Raw genomic sequence first — 21,328 nt, 5'->3', positions numbered from 1 at the left:
GGGAAAATTACATCACTCCCTTATTTTGTGGAGCAGCAACCAATTGAAATAAATTAAAAAAAAAAAAAAAGACTTGATCATCCTTCACCATAAATAGCTAAGAATAAGCGTTTAAATTTTCAAAATTATTTAACTTTTACTATATTCAAACATTTTTTTATTTACTGAAAATATATCACATTTACGATTTCTTTCAAAAACATCAGTTTCATTCGTTGATTTTTTTTCTCATGACGCGGAGGATTCCATCAAATCTTATCAAACTTTCAGAAATGTTGATAACATGCACGATAGATATATTGAAAGTTTAAAATAAAAATATTAAAAAATGAACTATGACCATGCAAAGCAATTAAGTACTCACTGTGAAGTTACGAATTATTTTGAAAACTTTGTATCCTAGTAGATGTATCAGCATATAAAAGAATTTTTTTCGAATATTAAAATACTTTAAAAGACATTGGCGACCTAATAAGCTGATTTTCAATTATTCTTGGATCGGCGAAGAAATCGTTAGGGGTCGTTTGCAAACTAGCAACATTTGTTTACAATCTAGCCACACTTGTTTGCAAATCATTTAGTGTTATTACGAAGTCATTCGTGATGAGAATTTGTGTGATCCCTTGTGATATCATGCGTTTACTAGAATAATTGAACTACAGTTGATTAGATGGCTGATATTTTTAAATTTTTTAAAGAAATTCAACTGGAGTTTTCTGCAAGGTTGCGACACGCACTCACTGCAAAATTATGAAGGTTATAAATTTCTATTTCTCGCGCATGCGCAGTGAAAAATTACTGACTTTTGATTAAATTTCAGTATGCCATCAAGATTTCTGAAACTTTAGTGAGGTTTGACTGAAAAAATGCACGATATGAGCCCAAAAAACGCGAATGATATTGGTATTTTTGAAAGAAATGCTTATATTTATTATAAGGAATTTTTTTAATAAAAATCTTTAAAACAGCAAAAAGTCAATAAACTAATTATGAAATCTTGCAGCGTATTTTCAGCCAATAACGTTGAATAACGACAAAAAAAAAAAAAAAAAACTTTTTCTGTTTCTTGATTTTTGTTCTTGGTTCCCTGAATCCGTAAATGATTTATTTTATTTATTTTTTTTTTTTTTTTGAAAATGTTAGCTGATGTTTACCTTTAATGCGACAGAAATAACGGAACGATTTTTCGAGAAATTTATAAAACTGAATTTTTGGAAGTGTCCTGATACTTTTGGTATATAAGTTCACGTTTTAGATTCCATACCAAGCTAACATGTAAATGGCTATTATATAGTGTTTCAAAGCCTTTCTTGCGTAGCAAGTCAAAGGTTATTGTACGGATGAAGTAACATTTGATATTTGTTGTATTTCTTTCTCTGATCCTTTTTTTAAAAACCATTTCTAAAATACTTTCATATATGGGTATGGTTATATCATACGGTGAATGTGCAATTGATTCTTTATTTATCTAATAGCCATCTCATTACTCAAAGAGCGAGAGTTGATCTGACAGGTGACTTTTCGTTGGCGTAGTTCTGAATAAAACTAATGAATGAATTATAGGACTGTCTAACAAAGAGGGATATGCCACTATCTCGTTATTACGAGGCAAGCACATGCTTTCTGTCACATTTATCATCCACAACGAGAACACTATTCAACCGATTGTGTGAATGTTCTTCAGTTAAAAACTTTTGTATCACTTTTTTGTGTCGCACCAATTAAACGTAGTGCACAAAGACAGGTGGATAAGAAACGAACGGTGTCATTACGTGTATGGCCACACGGAGTGAAATATTTTCAGTACTGACTTTTGGGGGAGGCCGAAAAGTCCGTATAGTATTTTCTCCGTTTAAACCACAAAAGTAAGTAAACTTTTTTTTGCATTTAATAACTTTTTTGTGAGATTTTGTAAGGTATTGAAAACTTTGCGGTTTCCATTGTTTCCTTCAAATACGTATTTTTTTTGACAGTGAGTTTCAAATTAATTGATGATTTTTTTAACAACAGGACAAAAAAGTAAATAAAATAAAATTTTAAATACAGCAACAATTATTTTTAACACATGGAAACTTAATAAATGCCTTAAATTTCATTGAGCGCTAATGAAATACAAGATCTAAAACTTTCCTTGAAATGGGGAATTTAATTTCAATTGAACTAAACCATCAAACATTTGTCCTGCTTTACCGTTCCTAAAAGCCATAAACATTCATTATGTAATATTATAGCATCTTTTCTTTAATATATGCTTTGTATATTTAATATACTTATTTAGTGTTTTAAATAGGCTAGTATAATGCAAATATATGCATAACTTCACTTATTAATCTTACGTTTGCAGCCTACTTTTTTAAAAAAGACATTTAATCACGTTGCAATTACGAGGTGTGTCCTAGTTTTTAACTAGTAGGGTAAGCAAATATTAGTTTCAATAATTAATCGGTATTTAATTAGGAACTGATTTACAGCTATTAGAATTCCTAAATCTCTGCCGCATGGCAGTCAGAGCAGCTTGAAATACCAATTGACGTCAGAGGAGAGAAAAATGTTAAAGCTATGCCCTGTGATTTTGCACGCCACTAATAAAAGATTATTAATTTTATACATATTTTAAGTTTCTAGTACATAGTACAAGATTGCTGAACTTGGGGATAATTACGACAAATGAACTATTTGTCAAAATTTGGAAAGATGTTTACAATTGGAAATATTTGCACATCACAATGAATGATAAACACGAATAATTAATTACTTTAAGCAATGAATGCAACATTTAACTTGTGTAGAGCGGCATTACAATCTAGTACTGAACCTTTTTAAGGTTTACCTTTTTAACGTAATTGGTTGATGAATGACAAAGAGTAAATGATTACTTTGATTTGTTTAGAAATGCAAAAGATAACTTGTTTAGCGGGTTTAGTGCTATTCAGAACTGAACCCGCTAAATCTTACCCGTTTAACGTAATTGGCAGATATAATTTGCATAGATTTCCTGCCGCAATATATTAATATAATCAAGACTTTACAATGTTTCTACAGTACTCGATCGTTCTCTGTTCGACTACTTAACAACAATAAGTATTATAAACAACTAATAAATAAATTCTATTATTAGCACGAAACAAAATGCATATGAGTAAAAACTATTAAAGACAAGCAATCGAATTAACTGTTATAACCAGTAGCCCTTTTTGAGTACTACGGCAAATAACGAATTTTAAAAATGCGATTTTCCGCATTCGTTAGTTTAGTATGTTGCCGACCATATTATCAGTTAGGTTATCCCGCAGAAATATTCATTTTAGAACTTGGTGTAATTTCAACAATTGCAATTGAAACTCTTTTTAAACCTCACAATTTGATTGAAATTTTCCTTTGCGATATAATTTTATGACATAAGCTTTTCAGTGCTTATACGGAGGGGTAGAAATGTAGTCGATTTCTCTTTGAAAATGCTGCTAAGTATTTTATTCTTAGTTAACTTGCTACTACGAAATACTTGTGGGAAAACCTTTTCGAAGAATTTTGCCTTAAATTTGATGTATATCAAATGCAAAGATTATCAGTCAAAGGTATCCACGCAAAAGTAATCTTTTACAGTTGTATTGTAATATGGGTCGAATAAATATGTGAAATAATTTTTTAAAGGAGCAGCCATGACTGAAAAAGTGGATCTGAAGCAAGTGACTTCCCAAGTCTTCAAAGAGTCATTGCTGACGGGAATACCGAGCATGGTTGAAGAGAGGAATTTTGCTAAGAAAGTAGCAAGAATGATAATTTTATCAGTCTGCATCGTTGGATTCAGTCTACAAATGTTTTGGTTTATGGAGCACTATTTCACGTATCCTACTGTTGTAGAACTGAATATAGAAAAGATGGAGAAATTTGTCTATCCTGCCATTGTTTTCTGTAATGGCAGTCCGTAAGGCCTTTTTTTTTTATACTTTTATTAATGACATAAAAACTTGAGTTTTTCTCGATTGAAAAGCAGTCGAAACCTGACTGTTCAAGTGTTAAATTTCATTTAAAAGCTCAAACATAGTACTTTAGATTTACACTGAAAAAAAAGTAATGAAATTGATTAAAAAAAAATTGCACTGACTTCGCAAAAACGAAGATATCGGTGATTTTGCGAGACGTAAATTCCGAGAATTTTGTACGAACTGAAACGAAAGTTGTAAAATTCGCTACGAAAAAAATATTTTGTGAGACGTATATTTTCACGATTTCAAGGGGCTCTTGAAAATAAGTGCTTTTACATTAGTTAAAACAAAAACGTGAAATAAATATCGCAAACTTAAAAGCATAAGTAATTAAAATAATATTTCTCTTCAGAGTGTTTTATCTAATGCAGAAAAGCTAAGATATATTAATGTCATAATTATGTTTATAGCGCATCCAAACTGATGGAACAATGTAAATAAAATAGCAACAATCCGCTTAATAATATTAAATATATTAAATGAAAGTCTAACTTATTTCTTACATGTTTGGCTGCCTCAATTTTTATGTAAAAAATTCAGATAAGACTTACACTCTTTATATTTATCTTACAAATACATAATTCAGATTCATTGCTAGTATGAAAAAAAAAACAGTTATTTTTCTTTGTTACTATCAAAAAATGTTATGAAAAAAAATTTTTTTTTTCATATGAAAGAGAAGTAAAAAATCACAATTTTTTCTTTTTTGGAGGACTATTTTTAAATGTTTTTGTCTTCGATAAAAGTTGTAGATGAAATATAAATGTAATGCAGAAAAAGGTCTTCCTCTTCCAATCCCATCCAGTTTCAAAATATTGTATAATACATTTAAAAGATTTTATGTCTATGTTGTTTGGTTAGTACTTATCAGTGTTGGGCATTAATCAACTAAATTCTCAATCGACTAAAGTAATCCGACTCCCATTTAGTTCAGACTAATATTTTTAAAATTTAATTCAATTGCAGACGAAGATTAACGTTAGTTTAAACTAACTCGTTAGTTGATTAAAAAAACTAATTTAGTTCAGATTGATTTAGTTCAGATTAAATAAATCAAATTGAATTTAGTCAGATTAAAAGTAATCAGATTAAAACTAATCAAATTGAAAAAACTAACGTTTAAACTAACGTTAATCTTCGTCTGCAATTGAATTAAATTTTAAAAATATTATTATGAACTAAATGAGCATCAGATTACTTTAGTCAACTAATCAATCAATTACAAATTTAGTTGATTTTTTTAGTTGATGCCCAACAGTGGTACTTATGCAAGGGGAAAAAATACAAGTAACTTAAATTAAAATAACGCAATCGTTAAAGAGTAAAATTGACCCCTTTGTATGTATGTTACAATGATCATAATGTAGTAAAGTAAAACCTGTGTAAGTTGATCACTTGCGGTGCATTACTTTAGTGGTCAACTTAAACAGATGTTCAACTTACAGAGGTTGATTTGTGTGATAAAAGGGCTAATTCCCCGCCTGAAAAAAGCGGTCAACTTAGACAGGTGGTCAACTTCACCGATTTTACTGTATCGTCAACGTCAAAGCCCCATATACTACGACATACTCAAATCATTTTGTTTCAATTTTATTTCATTGAACTTTTTTAATCATTTACGATGAAATGAATTAAATCGTTGTTAACACATTTTTATTTGAATTAAATAGTTGTTACATAAGGTCATGCATTATTTTGCTCGATATTACACTCTCTTGATGTGTTTTTGTAAAAGAGAGGAAAAAAGTCGCACTTTCTCAACTCAATGCTCAATTTTCTTGCAGTGGCAAGAAGCACGTTCAAAAATTATTAAAATTGTTTCCGAAGATACAATTACGCAAAACTCTAAACTTCAAAACCACTTTCTTTTGATTAAGCTATTACAATGTTAATTTAATTAATATGACAAAAACCTGCGTTTGAGCAATGGTTTTCAAATTATTTCTAAAGGAAAATTTTAAGAATTAAAAATCTACTTCTGCCTTTTAACATAGCGGATTTGTAATAATTCTTGATACTTTAGAGTCCGAAGGAGCAAGTTTTGTGAAAAATATCCTGATAGATGCAAGGTGCCAGATGATATTCCAAAACTTTGCCAAACTCATCCACATTATTGTACTGGAGATGCTGCGAATATGATGTCAAACTCAACTGACTTTTTGGTAAGTTGATTAATTCCAAACTTTCAAAATAGTGACTTAACTCGTAGATTACTATCTGTAGAAAACTAGAATTCTTTTTTATGATTACTCGGTTTTTTATAGTATCTGCAATACATGACGTCTGCCTAATAACATTTAACAGTAAGCAATAAAATGTTTTTCTTGAAAGTAGTTGGAAAATTTAAGACAGCTTTAGTCGTGTTCGATTATTCTTGTATCCCCAGAAAATTCACCCCCACAACAAAAATTGAGCCGTGATAAAGATGAAATGTTGGTTTTTAATCTTTCGAAAATTTCCCAGACTGCACTAATTAAAGAAATATTAATAAGAGTTTTTATTTATTTATTTATTTATTTTTTTTTTTTTTTTTGATCAGCAGTACCTATATCATCAAACTAGTATAAAATTGAAGATAAAATATTAAACTCTTGATAAATACACTCAAATTATTACTAATTTCTAACCTTTATCCCACAGATTCCAAATTCTGTAGATGAATGGTTCGAATTAGACGGCGTTGACTATCAAGAACTTAGTTTTGATCTCGACTCGATGCTACTTAAAACTTCGTAAGCAAATTTCTCATTATTTTTCTCTCTCAATATGAAAAACATAAAACTTTTAGAATTATTTATAATAACTTTGTATTATTAATGTAAGGAAAAAACAATACGAGAATTATACTGCCGTGGGAAGATAAACAGATGAAACTGCAATTGTTTTCTTTTCTTTTTGCTTTCTCTTTCTTTCTTTCTTTACTTTTTTTTTTTAATTTCTGTCAACTGTTTCACTTTAGCTTTACTGTACAAACTTGCGTGTTTGATTTGCGCTAAAAATAAAGCATGAAAACAACTTCCTATTCCAAAATTTTACTAGTGTTTGTACGGAATCAAAAACGCTTTTCTTCAATTATCTCTAAGTCATTTTTGTAGATACTACCAGTTACCTACCCACAGCATTATAGTTCTTAGAACTGGGTATATTTTAAAGCACAAACAAAATTTTTGATTTGTTCGACTTACGAAATCGTGAAATCACATTTTATTTTAACCTTTTACTAATGCATACTGTTGTCAAAACCAACAGCCTAATGCAAACTCTTGTCAGAACCACAACCTAATGCAAAACAGTTACAGTGAAACCTGTGTATAACAATACTGACTACAACAATAAACCTATCTATAACGATACTTTTCTTGGTCCCAGCAAAATCTCAGCACAAATAATCAAACTGTCTACAACGATAACCTGTCTATAACATTTTTTTTTAGGTCCCAACAATATCGTTGTAGACAGGTTTCACTATTGTATTACTTAAGTTACACTGGTCAGCGAATAAATTACGCTCCAATAGGGAAATGTAAAGATGAAATTTTATGTGATCACAGTCACAGGGGGCAGAAAAGAGTTCAGCAGCTCCATGATTTGAGCGGATAATGAATTACAGTCTTCTTCTAAGAATATTTGTAACACAAATTCCATCACAGAAAAAAGAAATACGCTCCCACCAAAGTTTATTTTCATAATTATAACGTCATCAGGTAGTTTTCATTATTTAAATATCAATAAAAAGAACAAAAATTATTAAGCAATCGGCAGCATAAATTCTCATAATAATGCATATTTGATTTCATAAAGGAAAGATCATAATGCGTTTGTGTAACAAAAACTGAGTAGTTTTTCATTTCACAGTTACAAAATCAAGACATTTTGAGAAAATAAAACATTTTTGTTAGTAACAGCATTTTTAATGTCTCGAAATTCCCTTTAAATAAAATATGAGACTAATAAGTTCAATTTCTTCTTCGAGACGACTAAATTTGTTCAATATTGTATAGTACGAAACACTAAGGTAATGCATGTTTTTGAAAGTTAGTTGATTCATTTATGTAAGTGACAAAGATAAGGCATTGGGCCGTTTGAAAATTAAAACGTTTTAATCTCTTTAATAAGCGACATTTAGATATTAATGAAAAATCTTGAATATTTTTCACTTAAAGAATGGTAGTTCATTAAATAAAACATAATTGAAAAAATATCCCCTATTTGACAAAAAGATTACTTTTCAAGGTATAAAAAGGAAGTATCCCTCCAGAAATATGGTTTTTCAACAATGGACGGATTGCTGCACATCTGCTACAGGAAATACTTCCGTGGCTATGACGAACGAGACCCATTTGAGGGAGGTAAGTTCAAAAAATAAGGTGAGACTGAATTTTTCATTTATTTTCGAAAATGAATGAAAATATTTTGATCTGATGATTAAAAAAAGAGAATAAATATAATGAAATGAACGAGGAACCACACTGATAAAACATTGTAAGAGAAAATTGAGTTTTGTTGAGAATTTGTGATTTAATACGTTGCTTTACATTTAGTTCACTCTTTTTAGCGTGACTCATTCCTGATAATTTGTTATTCAAATAAATGAAAAGCCTAAACAATAGTTAAGTCAAAGTAACCAATGATCGTAAAAAGAGGGGGGGGGCCTTGCTTAATAGAATGCATGTTTAAACCGAGAGAATCAAATATTTTGTTACACAACATATTGTTTTCGCGATGCAACGTCACGTTTTTGGAACGTCACGTCTCAATGGAAAATAAATAAGTGCAAGCTTGTTCAGTAAAGCTAACGTACACTATATCTCAAATATGCAAAAAGTTAAAGGTAAAATATTCGCTTATACTGCCCACAACTGACTAGCAGATAACAAGCAGGAGGTTGAAATGTCCCATTGTCCATCACATGAAGGCATAGTATGAAAATTTGATGACATTTTGAAAATTAATTTGTTAAAAAAATCTAAGAAGGAAAAACTTTTAAGTAGATTATAAGAAACTAAATTTAAATAGTCTCGCGCTGTTTCCATCTCTACGCTGTACACTTTTCTTGGAAAATTCACTGCATGTTTGAAAAATTCATTACTGTGCGCTTCGTGATTGCTATGTATTTTGCAAATTGAGCTCTTTTAGTCCTTATATTGAAAAAGCTAAGTACTGGAAATGGTAATTTCGAATTTAAAAAATACTAACATCAATTTTATCGGAATAATAAATGATTATTTTGATGATGACATTTTTTAACGCTGAATTTAATTTTCCAGATACTAAAGGTTCTCATTTTGTGATTTGGAATGGACACCCATTTGATACTTTTGTCCTCAACTTCGAAACTCAAGACACTTTTCACCCAAATGTGAAACCTGGGGGCATTTTTGGAATACAATCTCCTTACGAAACACGATTTGACGTTGTTCCATTGGCACCTCAAAAAAGTTATGAAATTTACATAGAGCTGGTGCGTTAAAACAAAGAATCTTTTGTCAATAATTTGTGTTGAAAATAATAAGTTAATATCAAATAACAGAAAATATATTTATCTATTATATAGTTATATATATAACATCTATTATATTTATAAACGTTAATAGTTGAAACGTTAAACTTTATTAATTGAATATCAAAGCAAAAAAATAACTTTATTTTATTAAGAGAAAATTTATTTGCTCTACGATGAACAAGGCATTTATTGGCAATTAAATCTTGAAAAAGAATCTTGTACAACTAAAAAGTTATTACTGAAAAAAAAAATCATGTGTACATGATTTAGATTCTTAACCAACTAACAAATTATTCTGTTTGAACTACTACGGCAATAACAGACTGACTCAAATCATAAAATTTTTCAAATTCATTAAATTTTTCATGTCATAAAATACTTAACATATTTTTTGAGTAATAAGACCTTACAATATTTTATTGAAGAACATTGAATACACAATTAAAAACACAGATTTTTTTTTTTTTTTGAAACATATTTCCTTAGGAAGAAGAAAGATTACTACCTGCTCCGTATGCTACTGATTGTAGAAATTACACCGAAGAGTGGCTTGAAAACAATAAAACTGGTCCAAGATCGAAAGAGGCAAGTATTTAACTTAAAACATTGTCTATAAAATATTTACCAATAAAAGGCAAAACTATTATCACTTTTTAAGCCATATCCAGATTTTTTTTTAACGAATTAGGTTACAACATACTTTTCTCATGTAGTATACAAGTAACGGTAAAATGTGGCATTTAGGGAGTAACTGCTTTTGACTTAAACACTGGATATATAAAAGTGTAAATAAACGCATAATTTAGAGTTAAATTAAAATGTAGTTTATTTTATAGAAATCGTTTTCTTGGTTGTTGTTATCGTGTTCATAGTTATCAAATGCTATAAAAATATATGGTGCTACTGCCTATACAGAAGTTCAACTTCTTTTTTTTTTTTATATTTTTGTAACGCAACAGCCAGAAATTGTCAGTATATAGCACAGTTTGATCCAAAAAAATATATATATATTATTGCTTTTACATAAGATCTTTCGTTTGCGTATACGCCTTAAATTGGGCTAAAATCTTCTCCCAATATAAGGCGCATGCACAAACTAAAGATCTTATGTAAAAGCTATAAAATATTTTTTAGGCTCAAACTGCGCTATACACTGATAATTTATGGCTGTTGCATTAGAAAAAATCACAAACAAACTAATTTTATTATTTTTTGAAAAATTCAATTTTTAGCATATTTTTTCAAATTTTTAGCCTAATGTTAACTTAGAATTTCTTTATTATTCTTCCCCAATTGAGGATACCAAACTTCAACTTCGAAGAGATAACGCGATTCAAAAATAAAGAAATCGATTTTTTCGAACCACCCTAATCAACTCCCAGGGCTCTGGTGGGAATCGAATCCACGACCTCCGTCATTAGAAGCAAAGCTCCTACCTCACATCCCCATTTGTTTTCTTCATTCTAGAATATTGTTGTGACTTCGGCTAAAACTCGAGAAATTCACATTTGCTAAAGTTTTTAAGATGTTTTAGCTTAAAGCATATCATCATTTTAACATGCTACAGTTTGGCAAATAGATACAAAATTACTCTCTATATAATGGTTCTGAGTTATTTGTTGATTCACAGAAAACAAAAGGCATTTTCTTTGAAACTAGAACCACTCATTAGGTCAATTATTCTGATTACGGATTTTGGAAACCTTTGTTCTTAATAGTGTAACCAGTTCAATGCTTTCAAGATTGGGCTTGGTTGGCATTCTGTAAGATCATATACATAAATTAACTGCAAGACACATATATCAAATATTTAAAATAAAGAAAATTCATTCTATCTTCGGTCTGCTTAATTTTATTTTCATTATAATCAGGAAACAAATATTAAAATATTAGTTGAGTTTAACTTATTATTTACACGTCATTTAGTTAAAATCAGAATTTGAAAGCAATGAATTATTAAAACATAGTTAAAAAATAATAATTGGAAAGTTATATCTGTAACTGAATGGAGATGAGCAGAAGGACATGTATAACGAAGCTTGTTTGGTGTTTGTGTGTAAGTGAATTTAAACGCTGCCGCTTTAACTTTAATAATATGAAAACCTATACATAGGATGTAATGTAACAAAAATAGTTATTTTTGATTCAAAAATTTAGCAGCCTATTTGGGAGAAGCTATTTGAAATTTTTCGTAAGTTTGGAATCCTTTTCTAAACATTAGGTTTAAAACATTTTTTACTCTTAGTAGCTAATGCAAGGTTTTTTAATCCAGAATAACTGATGTATCCACTATCGTAATATTATTGAATACGGCCTGTTCTGAATTCTTTGATTAATAATGCAAAGTTATTTTGGTTTTTGATTAGATGTGTCAACAATTGTGCCATGAAGTGCTGTCAGAAACTGTGTGTGGCTGCATCACAGAAATTGTATTCCTAGGAAATTTGTTTCCGCATTACAACGTGTGTGCGAATGGTAAGAAATAAAAATCAACTATAGCAAAGTCAGTTTTCTTAATAACAGCACTGAAACATTCTTTTTTTATTTATTTAAAGTTAAACATATAATACCAACTGTGATCAGTTAGTTCTCCTTGAGGTGTTGTTTTTCGTACTGTGGTATAATTACTGTCGAACTCGTTAACAACGGGCACGAAGAGACCGCAATAAATTCTTGTCGTAACAGAGTGCTCATAAAAAGCCGGTGCCTGAAAAAACCATAAAAATACAGCTTCGACTTTTTTTGCTGTTTCTTTTTCTTTTGTCTTTTTTTTTTTTTTTTTTGGAAAATACTCATAGCCCAGAAAACATCTGTTTTTCTACAAATCAAGCGTCATTGACTATGCTGATGGTGATTCAGCCTTAACTTCTTCATTTTTAATTATCTTCGCTATTTTTTCTTTAATCTGCTCGAACTTGAAACACAATATCCTCAAAAATAAGTAGGTATCTCGGAAATGATAACATTAGAGTCGACAAACAGTCGATCAAATTCTCCTCTATTCCAGAGTTTTTTTTAAATGCCGTTATCACTTGTTCGCAGGATTTACGATTCATCACGAGCTTTCGGTTAAGTTTAATGGTTAAAGTAATTTTTTAAGAATAAGATAAGCTGGAAGTCAAAAGAATTTTTATGAAACCCAAAGTATTGATTATTAACTAAACAATGTACCAACCAAATTTTACCGACATCCTTGTTAAATTAGGGTTCTCGTTAAATCAGAGTTCGTTATAAGCTAGTTCAACAGTATAAACTGCGTATGCGAAACAAATGTTTCAAAAGAGTCACTGATAAGTTATCGTAGGTGATATTCTTTGTTTCACTTGAAATACGTAACAAAAACCTCAATTAAAAAAAAATGTGGTAAGCTAGTTGTCATTATATTCGTCGACAGAGAACATCCAATAAAAATTATTTATAACTTATTGTGTCGGCAAAGGATAACTTACATTACTTGTATTTTTGTATGGTTAGTTGAGTTAAAAATAAAAATAAAACCTTGAGTTAAATCTTGCTTAGTTTTTCCTACTCGTTATTTACGTATCCGTCCTTGTATCAAGCAAGGACGGATACAAGGGAGGGACGATGGGGGCGATCGCCCCTCCGTTGTGGGTATCCGCACCGGCATTTTTTCTGACTTAAGATCCTTTTTGATGATATTAAAGGAATAGGGTTCGAATCTTCCCTCCAGAAACTTTTTGGAATTGAAGTTTCAAAAAGGCAAACTTAGAAGATCTTTGGTGTTAGGATAAGTTTGGAAACCTCCCCCCCCCCCTTGGATAGTTTGCAAGTCATAATGATGCGGTTTTAAACGTTGCGGGTAATATTAGAGGAAATAATGGGTTTAGTGACTATCCTTTAGTAATTTTTCGAAGATAAAGTTTCAAAAAGTTCAATTTTAGACGAACTTCGATGATATTGGGGGGGGGGGGGGGGGTCAAAACGTTTCCATACAATTACTACGAAATTGAAGTTCTAAAATGGAGTTTGCCATTTTTGAATACCTCTTTCAACAAAAGAGGAAAGGAGTACTTTCGAGAACCTCCTAGGCTAAATCTCTATATTTTAGTTGTTTAATATAAAAATCATGTGGCACCCCCTCCCATAAGCATGTATAAAAAAGGTACACAGTAAGAGGTTTGTAAAAAAAATAATGAATCTTAAGTTAAGCTTCTATGCTTTCTTAGTCTGCTGAACATAAGTCATCATAATTAAATGTTTTTAGTTTAGAATACCGAACTCAATCTTTCTTGCATTTTTTTTCCATTTAAGAGGTACGTGATAAATGCAGTGACACAATACGTGAAAATGCAAAGTATTATGAAGAATGGCGTGCAAACTGTACAGCCGCTTGCAAGGATGACTGCGTGTAAGTATTTTACTTATTAGCATGTTGTCAAAATGTCTGTTTATTATTTGTGTATAAACATTTTTTGTTGCCTGTTTTCAATGTCAAATAAATTATTGGAGGTCAATTAAATACTTTCTGCTCTCATAATAGTCCAGTCATATTAGACATTAAAATCGCAAAACACGATGTAGTTCTGATTTTGTAATATGTTGTTTGGGTCAGTTAGGTTGTGTAAATCTAAGTTTGAAGTTTTCAAAAACCTGTGCTCGCTGCGTAATTCGCGAAAAACTGCGAAAATTTCGAACTTTTTTTAGTTTTTCCTTTATAACTACTAAACCATTAAACGTTTGATGCTAAAAGCATTTTCGCCATTTTTGGCGAAAAATGAAAAAAAAAATATGCTTTGATCACATTCCACGCCAAATATGGACATGAATTCCTACTTTAATTGAAAAAAACCTGAACACACTGTTATAGAACATTTAATTCGCTTTCATTTAATCCAAAAACGAAGTCTGTAGATGCAATAGTTTTTTTTACAATCGCAAAACAAACAAACATTCGAAAAATTCGATTTTTGAAGAAATGAGACAAAACACTTTTTAATACAATATGGAAGATCCTATTCTAAAAAAAGGAGGCAAAGAATGATTTAATAAGACACTTATGTGTGTTTATATAAGTTATGAGTGCTGGCGAAACAGGGCAGTTATGAAAAAATTAAATTGGCCAATAGTTGACAGACCTATGCAGGTAACACAAGCATTCCTTCCCCTGCCTTTCATTTTGATGAATTTTCGGCCGTATTTCGTTTTTAGGCTATAAAGTTATCTACCGAGTTTGATTTTGAATAGATAATATTTTTTAACAAAAGATTTTCAGTACAAAACACTTTTCATTAGAAAAAGAGAGAGATGAACAAAAGAAAAAAACAGAAGGATTTCAAAAGGTTGAAACTATTTACATGTTAGTTTTATCATTAAAACGTATCTTAAAAATTAACTACACTTAATGTTTTGATTGTATGGTGTTTTTGAAGAGTACGATCGTACTCCGGAACTGGAAAAAAGAAGGATATGTCGATTTTTTTTTCATTTAATCAGTTTTCTTTTATTCATTTTTGTTGGTTAGAATGGCAAAGATGTTGTGTGCAGACTTTTCAAATGGCAGATTGCACAAAGCTGAGCAGCTAAGATCAGTTCTACAACAACAGCATACTCCCATATATCCAGTCTGGCACTAAAATGAGAAAAATCTAAAAAGGACGGGTGAGGCTGGATCATTTTAAGTAATGATTGGTGACGAACCAATATCAAAATTTATGTTAGTCTTCTCCGCTCTGAGACAACCTTCTCCTCTGCCAACCATTTCTTTACGGGTCATTCTCCAGAAAACGTAACTTTTGAACGCAAATATTTTTCGATTTCAAACCTTTATTTTCTTTTTTTTTCATTCTTACATGAAAGTGGTACCTACTAGAAGTACCATAAAACAATGGACCAGCTTAGTTCCAACTATTGTACTCATAAATTAAAAAAAAAAATAAAAAATGCCTTGTTCAAGAAAATAAAATACAAGAAAAAAAACTTTTAATATTTAAAAATCGAGATCAATTTAATGTCAAAGTAGTAATTTTGTTAATTGTGTCAGCAGTCAGTTATTTCATTGATTAGTGGGAATATAATATTAAGCCCTCTTAAATAAAGTACGGCTTAATTAGTAGTTTCAAATGTATGTTAAAAATAGTATTTAGTAAATTTGAGGATAGACCGTTAATTTATAATTTTGGTAGAATGCCTATTATTGATGTATTTCCCCTCCATCAGTCATTCTCACCTCAGAAGTAATGACATTGATAAGGCCTGTCACGGAGGTGAGGATCTTTCCCTTAATATAGGCTTAATAGATACATTTTTCATGGATTTTTTTTCTTCTTTGCTACAATCTGCATATGTTAAGCATATGAAAACATGTTCACTTCTTTTTTTACATTAATTTACATCCTTGAAATTCAAGTTCATGGAGGTGAGAAGTCAGAATAACCACACTAAATTTTTAAAGCAAAATCTATCTTTTTGTTTTCGACAAAAATCTCACAACTTCAACTATGGCTGAAAATAAACAAGACTGCTCCGTTGTATAACGAAAAATGAAATTTAATGTCATTACTGCCACGTGTTAATAAGGAATAGCATTTTGTGTTTACGTAACAGAGGTGAGAGCTTTTCGTGTGACATGACTACTTATGCTAAAAACACGAACTAAAACATAATTTTAAAAATTGAATTTACTTAAACAATTAGTATTTGAGGCACTTGTGAAAGGAATAATAAATAAATAAATATATACTTTTAGTTAAACAAGTTATTAAGCAACATAAACAGTCTCACAAGGTGTGTGACATGCCACGGAGGTTAGAATTTCTCACGTTGTGAACCAAAACTATACTAAAATAAAAATTATTATTGTTGGCAGGTTTAAATAGATATATTTTTGACGAAATTAAAAATCATTGTTAACCGCATTGTTCCTTAAAACTTTCACTGTAAAAGGCGTGTGACAGAAAAGTTACACTTTTTGAAGAATGACCCTTACTTGTCGGTACCTCCGATACGAATGGAATGAAGCTACTCTTTTGGTTGAAAACTAACAAAGACGGTTCACAGTTGCATTACATGCTGCTTTGTGGAACAGATGGAACTGAATACTGTCGCAGAATATCGGGGAATGCCTCATTTTCATACAGAGCAACCAGCTCCATCTCTACAGCTTCGGCTAAAGCTTCGATACTCACTCCAGGAAGGAAAGCTAATGGTGGCCTGGTCAACTTCATACCACTTCGTTTGAATAACACCGCGCAGTTTCTTAGTCAGACATGGAAAGATGTGGTATCACATCCCCTGTGAAGAAAAAGTACGTATCTAAGAGTTATTCCATTTTTCCTCGGTTGAAAAAAATAAGTATAAAACTGAATACAAATTAACTGGACTTAGGCATTTTTCTGGAAGGAAATATTTTGAATGTTTGAGACAACAACAACAACAAAATAATAATAAGATCCACATCCTCTTCATCATTGATTACGATCTGTTGAGATGTACTTTATTAGATGGCCATTAAGTTTCTCTAGTTGTTTTTATTTTCTATGCCCTCAAGTTCAAACCTAGGAAGCAACTTATCATTCAGGCGTCGTTTATTATATAATTTCAAAAAGCGTTTTTCAGGATCACTCTGATGTGGAAAAGTCAAATAAAATCATAATCGGCTAGCGCGCAGTCGTTCTGATGCATCCGAAGACAGTAAAAACGTTCCTAAATCATTCCAGGGTCTTCAAAATAATTTAACATGAACATACTTCATTAAATTCACCGAAAAAGCACACAACTGAATTGTTTAATATGTTACAATTATGGATTAGTTCTTTCGGGCTCTCCTTTAGTTTTATTAGAACTAGTTCATTCATTACACATGTATGCTCACAAGCTAGGCGAAAATTTATTGATTCGCAAAACCGTGAAGTTTCTTCCATTGTTTTTTGCGTAGAAATAGAGACCATCAGCTAAGTGAAAAAATGGAACCATTTTGGTTAATTTTTCTAGGTGCATCCCTTTTCTCCATACTTTCTGCTAGAATGATTTTTCAATAAGTATAAACATTCGACAATATTAAGCTTGAAGTGTATAGGGGTACATTTTTCATACTAGGTTTCCCGCAGAAGCTTTACGTTTGATATGATGAACCTGGACAATTTCATTTGCTTTTGCAAAAAGAATGAGTGAACTTTCATTTTCATTTATTCTTTGTTTCTCTGCTCGTCCATCTTAGGATATTCAAATCTCATTACAAATTCGTTTGATACCAAAATTATTCTTCATTCAAAATAAAACCCGGCAGGTACTTTTCAAGTTGAAAAATGAAATACGGCCGAAAATTCATCAATGTTGACGGCGTAGATACGAATGCTCGCGTTACTTGCATAGGGCTGTCAATTATTGACCTATTTAAGTTTTCTATAACCGCCGTGTTTTTCCAGCATACATACGTATATAAACAGACATTAGAGTCTTATTATATCATTCTTTGCCCCCCTTTTTTAGAATAGGATCTTCCATATCGCCTTGAAAAATGTTTTGTCGCATTTCTTCAAAAATCGAATTTTCCGATAATTTGTTTGTTTTGCGATTTTAAAAGAATTATTGAATCTACAGACTTTGTTTATGCCTTAAATAAAAGCCAATTATTACTATAACGGAATATCGAGGTTTTTTTTTTTATTAAAGTGGGAATTCACGTCCATATTTGGCGTAGAATGTGATCGAAGTATAATTTTTTAATTTTTCGCCAAAAATGGCCAGTTTTTGAAGTACGGTATATCCTAAGCTATTGGTCGCACAGAACCCCACTTAAATTGTTAAAAATTTATTGTGCTTTAAAATTTATATTCACATTAGCATCAAAAGTTCGATAGTTTAGGAGTTATAAAGGAAAAACTAAAACAAAAAGTCCGAAAATTTCGCAGTTTTTCACGAATTACGCAGCGAGCACAGGTTTTTGAAAACTGCAAACTTAGATTTAGACTACTCTAACTGACCCAAACAACATATTAAACTAGTATGTTGTGACCATCACGAAACTTTCTTCTATATTTTTCTTTTTTTTTTCTGATCCCTCCCCATGCTTGACGAGGAAGCAATATTCCCAACAAAAACAAAATTACACATGCAAAAACTTGACGACCATCCCAATGTCTGAATTATTGCAAAAGCAAAGCAAAGAGCGAAAATTGAAAGTTATTTTAAAAGCCTTGCTTGAATTAATTACAAATATTTTATTTGTTAACAAACATAAGATGGCAACAGTTAAAAATTTTAAATCATTGAGATAATATCATAGACTAATAATAAGAGTAGACCGAGCTTTCTCATTCTTGCTGATGAAGAAAATTGGTTCATAGATGTATCATGTGACTAGTGGAAGGGCTTGGCGAAGACTTTGGCAGCATGGTTGCTAGATGGCAGCATTATCTATAGTTTGGCACTCGACATGTATTTTAAGACAATGTGTTTTCATTAAAAAAAACATCCAGGTGCAGAGATTGAACTGTTTTTCTTTTAGTTATGCATTATTTTGACATTAGTAATAGTTTTTGATCAGTTTTCGGTAACTTTTATTTCATTTGGAGCTATCAGCGTTGGCGTGAACGAAATGGCGTAAACGTTTTGCGCTAACGCAAAAATGTGCTAATCGGTATCTTAAATTGAAACTGTAGGTAAAAATCTTACCGTTTGCTGATTCTTCTTGGTCGCTTGCATCTTTTATTGCTTAGAGAGTTATTGAAATTGACTAAAGAAAATGCACAATACTATCTAAACGAAAAACTCACTATATTAACAAAATATTTACAACTTAGAATAACAAATTTACAAATCGGACTCCATAAAAGATCATTCTTCCGTGTTCCATCAATTCTATTTATTTTATTTCGCGCTGGCGTTGATCGTCTGCTACGATTAACGCCCGCTGTTGCTAGGATATCCACCAGTCACATGGTTTGGTTTATGAGCAGCAAAAGGGTTGCCATAGCTCGGTCTACTCTTATTATTAGTCTATGGATAATATTTCCTATCATTTCCATACAATTAAAATCACGAGAAATACGCAGACGAAAAAAAATCAACACCTCTTAGAGCGATCGGCGTCAAAATTGAACCAAAGCCTGTTTACAAATGGATTCACATATATTCCAAATTTCAACCAGAACGTAGCATTACTTCTTGAGATAGGGCACTCAAAATGGAAAAAAAGAACGGGTGATTGCGCTACCCCCTTTTTAGCTGTTGACACAAAAATAAAATCAGTTCTTATACCCACTAAGGGCTACTTGCCGATAAATTTTTCTTTCATTCCGTTCATTATTTCTTGAGATACAGCAGTCACAATTGACGACAAAAAACGTTCTATAGCTCAACCCCCGTTTGAGTTATTGACACCAAAATTGAATCAGCACCTGTTCCTGTTAATACCAACATATGGACCAAATTTGTTTGATTCCGCCAGTTACTTCCTGAGGAATAGTAAGCACGCGTAACTCGAAAAACGTCCCATTGCTCCACCCCCCTTGGAGGAATTCGCGCCAAAAACTAATGGGCACAAGTTCACATAGGGGCACATATGTGTACTAAATTTCGTTCGATTTCATGCGGTAGTTTTTGTTGTAGAGCGGCCACAAAAAACTGGTCACACACAGACGTGACACACATACATACATACACACACACACACACATACATACATACACACACACACACATACATACACACACACACACACACACACAGACAGACACAATTTCCAAAAATGGTCGAAATGGACTCAGCACACCTCAAAACGTTCGAATCCGTCAAAATTCGAAATTCGAAAATTTGCACGAATCCAATACTTTCTTCTATATATTAGATATAGAAGAAAGTAAAAATCAGAACTACATCGTGTTTTGCGATTTTAGCCCCTTTTTTTTGTATAAAATGACTAGACTATAGGAGGATATGGTTTTGTAACAAAATCACCAATGGAAGTTAATGAGTAAGAGCAAAAGATAGCGGAAAAACACAACCACATTGCAGTTTTGCACGAATACTGTTTTCTCATGTTGTCACTTTTGCTAACAAATCTCTTGTTATGAAATAAACCTATTGGGAATGATAAAGAGGTTCACTGGAGCTTTGAAACAATTGCGCTTTGTAGTTTACTTGATGATTTAGGCTCTACTTATGTTAAATATTTTTTGTTCCTGGTTTCGAACGATGCTCTTGGATTGTTTAAATAATTCTTTCAAAAGAAAAAAAGGTCAAAATTACTGATGTATGCTTTTGGAGAAACAAATGGTACTTTGGGAAAACAGGTAAAAAAGTTATTTCACCAGCTAAGAATCGATTATGCGCATTATTATTTGGTGCAGGGAAAAACTTGTTGTTAATGTAAAATATCAGTTGCTATTTTATACATCTGTGAGTTTAAAATAAAACAAATTATGTACAGTCATTTAGAGAAACCTTCCATGTAATGGGGCTGCGATAGAGGCACAACTTTTCCCACATCCTCCGATATAGCTTCTATTCTTTTAGTGGAACCACTGTCTTAGGATGCTTTTACCACGAGAATTTCAATGCTCAGTTTTCCCACTAGATGTAGGCACCTGGGCTCTCTTCGATGCAAAACTGCACTAAGAGTTTAATTTTACAAGAGCACTCCAATCCAAACGAGTACTCTAGGGATCTTTTACATACCGCATACTCATAGGACATACACTGTTAAAACTACAGGTTGCGTTTGGCACCTTTCAGGGGTGAAAAGCTTGTTCACCAGCGACACCCAATATGGAGCCGAAATGGCACCTCTTATTTGGGTGAAAAACAGGCACCTTCTAAAAGATAGGCAGCTGGGGTGACCAGAAAGAACCTTCTGAGAGAAAAATGGCACCCTTACTGA

At 31.6% G+C, this 21,328-nt stretch overlaps 1 protein-coding gene across 1 annotated transcript in view; it reads left to right on the top strand.

The window, feature by feature from the left end:
• The first annotated feature begins 1,756 nt into the window (after window positions 1-1,756).
• The window catches only part of LOC129234590 (uncharacterized), a 29,255-nt gene continuing 9,683 nt past the window's right edge, over window positions 1,757-21,328 (top strand). Inside the window, exons 1-9 of the mRNA XM_054868614.1 lie at window positions 1,757-1,865; window positions 3,652-3,925; window positions 6,010-6,148; window positions 6,627-6,718; window positions 8,220-8,335; window positions 9,254-9,447; window positions 9,976-10,074; window positions 11,856-11,964; window positions 13,762-13,858. Of these exons, the coding sequence (XP_054724589.1) occupies window positions 3,660-3,925; window positions 6,010-6,148; window positions 6,627-6,718; window positions 8,220-8,335; window positions 9,254-9,447; window positions 9,976-10,074; window positions 11,856-11,964; window positions 13,762-13,858 (1,112 nt within the window). The 5' untranslated portion in view covers window positions 1,757-1,865; window positions 3,652-3,659. The remainder of the gene's footprint in view (window positions 1,866-3,651; window positions 3,926-6,009; window positions 6,149-6,626; window positions 6,719-8,219; window positions 8,336-9,253; window positions 9,448-9,975; window positions 10,075-11,855; window positions 11,965-13,761; window positions 13,859-21,328) is intronic.

Source organism: Uloborus diversus, chromosome 1 (assembly GCF_026930045.1).
Source record: "Uloborus diversus isolate 005 chromosome 1, Udiv.v.3.1, whole genome shotgun sequence".
Taxonomy (NCBI): domain Eukaryota; kingdom Metazoa; phylum Arthropoda; class Arachnida; order Araneae; family Uloboridae; genus Uloborus; species Uloborus diversus.
This window is presented reverse-complemented; position numbering and strand designations above follow the sequence as displayed.